The sequence below is a fragment of the Littorina saxatilis genome, linkage group LG6 (genome assembly GCF_037325665.1).
Source record: "Littorina saxatilis isolate snail1 linkage group LG6, US_GU_Lsax_2.0, whole genome shotgun sequence".
Taxonomy (NCBI): Eukaryota; Metazoa; Mollusca; class Gastropoda; order Littorinimorpha; family Littorinidae; genus Littorina; species Littorina saxatilis.
This window is the reverse complement of record NC_090250.1, coordinates 20,978,545-20,985,238: the sequence shown is the minus strand read 5'-3', so window position 1 is coordinate 20,985,238 and position 6,694 is coordinate 20,978,545. Positions and strand designations below refer to the sequence as shown.

The following is a 6,694-nucleotide window of genomic DNA, read 5'->3' as shown; positions in this document are numbered from 1 at the left end:
CTCCCCCCCAACCCACAGACATACTCTTTTTATGGCTGTGCCCCCAACCGCCTTCCCACCCACCCAAGCTAGTCCCAAGAGTACAGGGATGACAGTATGCATGCCAAAGAGAAAACAAAAGCTCTCTCCAGAGAAAGACATGCCCGCAGTAAAGCCGTTGCCTCTTCTCCGGCCCCCCTCAGCTGTCTTGCGCGTGCTCTGGGTGCTAAGAGACGCATGTCTTGTCACTGCCGCACGTGAACCACGTGAAAAGAGTGGATGTGTTTGAAGTCGCCACAATGGCGTCAGGCCAGATCGACTGTGTCAACTGGGGAGGGTTCGCGCGATTCCAGCGGGTCTTGATGAGTTGCAGAGTGCCCGTAATTCTCTTGTAGAATCCTGCCTCCTTGGAAATATCGATCTAACGTTTAAACGTGATTCTGATGTTGAGGCTGTGGTCTTTTTTTCTGCAATTTCTTATTGAAACATACCGTCCTCATCTTTCTTACTTTTGTATTTCAAATCCTGTTGCTGGGTGTAAACATAGCATTGCTCTCCTCTGAAGAACGTTTGTCTACCACCCGTTAATAATACCATGTGGAAATCATTAAAGACAATTAAATTACACATGATAGTTTGAAAACAATTCTGTAGAAGCAATTGAATGTTTTGTTTTGCATATTATAAAACCTTCCAATAACTAATACAGCATTTCTTGTTGTTTGAGTACTGTATTGTCTTGTTTGTCGATTAGTAAACATTACAATAACTATAACCTTTACTTTTTGTCATAATGTTAATCAGCAGCTTGATCTACACACACCAACTCAACCCACCCTCACCCTTACCCTCCCTCCCGCCTCCCCCACCACCACCTCCATCACCATCACCAACAACGCCCCCATCCCTTCGACCTCCGCAGGTCACTTCACTGACCATGGTCAGTGTGACAGAGCCCTGGCCGGGACCGTCCGATCCTTTCAACAACACCCAGACGGCTGGAGGGGGAAATGGGCGGGTAATTGGACGCCAAATGAACGGCTCTATTCTAATAGCATACACTGCACATGTCCACTGATGGTCAATTCAACGCGCTGGACCTTCCCCTCAGTGGTGCTGATGGGGTCAAATTCGACCATTTTCTCCCCGTAATGGGTTGGCAACCTTGCATTGGGCGACCTCTTAAAGGCACACAGTCCTTCGATCCTGTGAACAAAGTTCGTGTCAAAATCGAGTCAGGTTTTTTACGTGGGATAAAAATATCGCTTCACTTGGACTCATACCAAAAATTGGCATCCTCATTGCATCTAATGCAAAATGGCAATTTTGTTGTTGAATTAATAGGAAAGATTGACAAAGGTGCCACTTACAAAATTAATTCATTAAAAAATATCAGCAAAGAGAACCACCAGGCTGTTAATTTTGGGGATGTGACCAAGTGGAGGGTTTTTCTTATTCCATGTAAAAGCCGGGCTAGACCTGAAGCGGTGATACGATTTCTTTACACATGAAACACTGTGCCTTTAATGGTCGATGCAAAGTGACTTTCATACATAGTTTGCGACGCTTGTTTCGGCTGATGAAGTCGAATTACACCGCAAGGAGCAATCCCATATGGGCGAAGCCACCTGACTCATACAATACGGCCAACGCTATTGCTTACATTGGCAACGAACTTATTATTTGACAATACATCCCACAAACATCTTATATAAAAAATTAAAAACAGGCTGAGAAAAATAAGAGAGAGAAAGTTTTGTATGACGAAAATCTTCTTCTTCTGCGTTCCCGTTGCCATGCTAGACTGTCAAGGTTGTTGATGCAATTAAGTCTGTAGTTTGCTGAAGGAACTCCGCCTGACCCCCAAATCAGTGCAAACGAAACCTTGATGATGCAAAGAAACTTTGCCTACGTAGTGATTGCTAAAAGCGTCGCTCGGTCGTCCGACATGCGTTGGAGACGCTTGGCGTCGTTCATCATGGGGTCGCTTCCAGCATGGGTCGCCTTTCACGGATGGGAGTGGTCGATTTCGACCCCTTCCCGTTCAGAGTGGTCAGAGGCTTGTGTCCAGTCACTCAGGGCGGGGCCCTTTGGCTGTCCAGAGTGCTGGCAATTGAAGGGATGGGAACAGCATCTGTTTCCATGATGGCTCTAAAGTCTGGGGTTCTTTCAGATGTCTCGTCTGCTTTTTAGTCCTCAAGGCAATGGATTGGGACGTTCTTTGTTTTTGTGTAATGTAGTTTCTGTTGTATTTTTTCTTTGCTTGTTTGTTTGTGTGTTGTGTTTCTTTATTTATTAATTCTATTCAATGGTTTTGTTTAGTTTTCACGTAACAAGGTTGTGTTGTACTGTAAATTTTCAAAGTCAACCTTAACACACACGCGCGCACGCACACACTGACACACACACACACACACACATACACACACACTGACACACACACACACACACACACACACACACACACACACACTGACACACACACACCAGGGATGGCCAAATCGTCCGCCAGGTCGCCAGGGGCGATTCACAAATCTGCCGGGCTAGTAGAAACCGCCTGGCAACTCGCCCGGCTGGCCAATGAACATTCTGGTCAAATGCGACCCTTTTGATTGTAATATCGAGTTTTAAAGTCATATAAACACTGCAGATCAACGGTGGTGTATACCGGACCAGCAACATTTCTACCGGGCTAGTGACTTTCTTGAAGTTACTCGCCCGGCTGGCGAGTTACAATTTTGAGATTTGGCCATCCCTGCACACACACACACACACACACACACACACACACACACACACACACACACACACACTGACACACACACACACACACACACACTGACACACACACACACACACACTGACACACACACATACACACACACACACACACTGACACACACACACACACACATACACACACACACACACACACACACACTGACACACAAACACACACACTGACACACACACACACACACACACACACACACGCAGGCAAAGAACATCAGCTGAGAATTGTTTCTTTAACTCTGCGTTGTCCACAAATGTTTTCTTAATTAACGCTTGACACAGAAAGTCTGGCTGTGTTGTGGTTACTGGCTGGTTCTCTGTTGTTCAGTAATCTCCCTTTGTCAGCTAATCGTGTTGTCAAGAGAGAAATTGCTGTTTGGTATGCTAACGGTAAGAAGACGGAAGCTGTTGACAGAGTTAACTCTCAGTTATCTTACGATCCGTCACTGTAAACAGACGGCGTGTCGATGGCCGATTCATTTTCGACGACGTGTTGACGGACAACATTGTCTCGTTACATTGCTGCACTTACATTACAATAGACACCTTTTTTGTACGAGGCTTCACTGAGTCTCCTCGGCTAGAGCTTTTTTTATATTTAGTCAAGTTTTGACTAAATATTTTAACATCGAGGGGGAATCGAAACGAGGGTCGTGGTGTATGTGCGTGTGTCTGTGTGTCTGTGTGTGTGTGTGTGTGTGTGTGTGTGTAGAGCGATTCAGACTAAACTACTGGACCGATCTTTATGAAATTTGACATGAGAGTTCCTGGGTATGAAATCCCCGAAGGTTTTTTTCATTTTTTTGATAAATGTCTTTGATGACGTCATATCCGGCTTTTCGTGAAAGTTGAGGCGGCACTGTCACGCCCTCATTTTTCAACCAAATTGGTTGAAATTTTGGTCAAGTAATCTTCGACGAAGCCCGGACTTCGGTATTGCATTTCAGCTTGGTGGCTTAAAAATTAATTAATGACTTTGGTCATTCAAAATCTGAAAATTGTAAAAAAAAAATACAAAATTTATAAAACGATCCAAATTTACGTTTATCTTATTCTCCATTATTTGCTGATTCCAAAAACATATAAATATGTTATATTCGGATTAAAAACAAGCTCTGAAAATTAAATATATAAAAATTATTATCAAAATTAAATTGTCCAAATCAATTTAAAAACACTTTCATCTTATTCCTTGTCGGTTCCTGATTCCAAAAACATATAGATATGATATGTTTGGATTAAAAACACGCTCAGAAAGTTAAAACAAAGAGAGGGACAGAAAAGCGTGCTATCCTTCTTAGCGCAACTACTACCCCGCTCTTCTTGTCAATTTCACTGCCTTTGCCATGAGCGGTGGACTGACGATGCTACGAGTATACGGTCTTGCTGAAAAATGGCATTGCGTTCAGTTTCATTCTGTGAGTTCGACAGCTACTTGACTAAATATTGTATTTTCGCCTTACGCGACTTGTTTCTTTTTTCCCAACCCCCTAAGAATCCCATTTATATATATATAACTATAGAAAATACAATACGGGTAAATGTTTGTTTTTTTAGCCTCATCCCCCTCCCACTTTCATTGTCGCAAGCAGACACGTTTTTCAATAATTTGCTAATGTCATCTCTCGGGTTGAGCCATTCCTAATTACAAGCCCCCCACCCCTACCCCTGCCCCAAGAAACATATTTTTGTTGGGATAATTATTTTAATGCATAATAAAATGGAAAATATTTTACATCATCAGTTGTACATCATACTCGCCCCACTACTATTGTCTCAAGCAAAACAAAATAAACACCACACTCAGTTTTTACTTTTCTTGCTATTCAAGTACTCATCCAATCCCCCCCCCCCCCCCCCCCCCTCCGCCGGACTTATCTTCCTCCCCATCCTTCCGACAACCGTGTTCTGCACGACACCCACGCCACCACCACCTCCCCATCTTTCCGACAACCGTGTTCTGCACGACACCCACACCACCACCACCTCCCCATCCTTCCGACAACCGTGTTCTGCACGACACCCACACCACCACCACCTCCCCATCCTTCTGACAACCGTGTTCTGCACGACACCCACGCCACCACCACCTCCCCATCTTTCCGACAACCGTGTACTGCACGACACCCACACCACCACCACCTCCCCATCCTTCCGACAACCGTGTTCTGCACGACACCCACACCACCACCACCTCCCCATCCTTCCGACAACCGTGTTCTGCACGACACCCACACCACCACCACCACCACCCACACCACCACCACCTCCCCATCCTTCCGACAACAGTGTTCTGCACGACACCCACACCACCACCACCTCCCCATCCTTCCGACAACAGTGTTCTGCACGACACCCACACCACCACCACCTCCCCATCCTTCCGACAACAGTGTTCTGCACGACACCCACCACCACCACATCCCCATCCTTCCGACAACAGTGTTCTGCACGACACCCACACCACCACCACCTCCCCATCCTTCCGACAACAGTGTTCTGCACGACACCCACACCACCACCACCTCCCCATCCTTCCGACAACAGTGTTCTGCACGACACCCACACCACCACCACCTCCCCATCCTTCCGACAACAGTGTTCTGCACGACACCCACACCACCACCACCTCCCCATCCTTCCGACAACAGTGTTCTGCACGACACCCACACCACCACCACCTCCCCATCCTTCCGACAACAGTGTTCTGCACGACACCCACCACCACCACATCCCCATCCTTCCGACAACCGTGTTCTGCACGACACCCACACCACCACCACCTCCCCATCCTTCCGACAACAGTGTTCTGCACGACACCCACACCACCACCACCACCAGCCACACCACCACCACCTCCCCATCCTACCCAGCCCAGTATTTCTGGTATAAGGCCTAGCTAAGGTTCAGAGGTTAGTATCTTCCGATTAATTGCTCTGATTTCAGCATACCAAATACCTGCCCTTTAATTGCAGGTCAAGATTAGATAGACGGACCATTGTTTCTGTGAAGTATAGAGGAGGAAGAGCTTCATGCCCCGAACTCGCAAACCGTGGGGAATTACTCGTATCTTTGAGGGTTCCTTCTGAGCACACACGTGCATCCGAACACACTGACACACACACACACACTTCCCCGTTTAGAAGCGCGCACACACACGTACTTACGCACGCACACATACCCACACCAACCCACGGCCACCACCAAAGACAGCAACAACAACAACAACAACAACAACAACAACAACAAATCGCCACCACCACCACCCCCCCCCCCCATCCCCCTTAACACTCTCACATCTTTATGGCAGAAGGTCAACAACTATATATCACTCTCACAATCCTCTCCAACACGCCGGGTCAGAATTAATTGAGTGAGAAATCCACCTTATCGCACGTTGTTCCAGGTATAAATCAGGTGGGGGGTAATTAAAGGTGAAGATAAAGCGAGCGGAGGAACAGACAGGTGAAATATCTTCCGTGACCTCTCGTGTGGGGAATAATGAACTTCGTTGTTAGGTGCTCTTCTCTGGCCCTTTATCTTATCTTGTCTGCTCCTCTGAAGAAGTTGTAGGGAGGTGTAACTGACAATTATTTCCACCATGCCTCCCGAAGGGATCCCTCTACCCGTGGACTGTGGCAAATAAACACTGACTGAGATCTGCAGTGTTTGTTCTGATTGTCGTTAGTGGTTTCATGTGTGTGTGTGTGTGTGTGGGTGTGGGTGTGTGTGAAAATGTGTGTGTGTGTGTGTGTGTGTTCGTTTATGTGTGCGTGCGCGTGTGTGTGTGTGCGAGTATGCATGTGTGTTTAGGGAGTGAGTTGGGGGGTGTATGTGCATGGGTGATTTTGTGCGTGCATACGCGTGTGCCTGCGTCTGTGTCTGTCTGTCTACATGTCTCTATGTAGGGATCAGCGTGTGT

General features: G+C 46.7%; 1 protein-coding gene across 1 annotated transcript; it reads left to right on the top strand.

The window, feature by feature from the left end:
• Positions 1-278: 278 nt before the first annotated feature.
• Positions 279-5,671, top strand: LOC138969707 (uncharacterized). The gene is made up of 3 exons (XM_070342567.1): positions 279-316; positions 784-919; positions 4,604-5,671. Exons 1-3 carry the CDS (start codon positions 279-281, stop codon positions 5,669-5,671), a joined length of 1,242 nt encoding a protein of 413 aa, XP_070198668.1.
• The last annotated feature ends 1,023 nt before the right edge of the window (positions 5,672-6,694 follow it).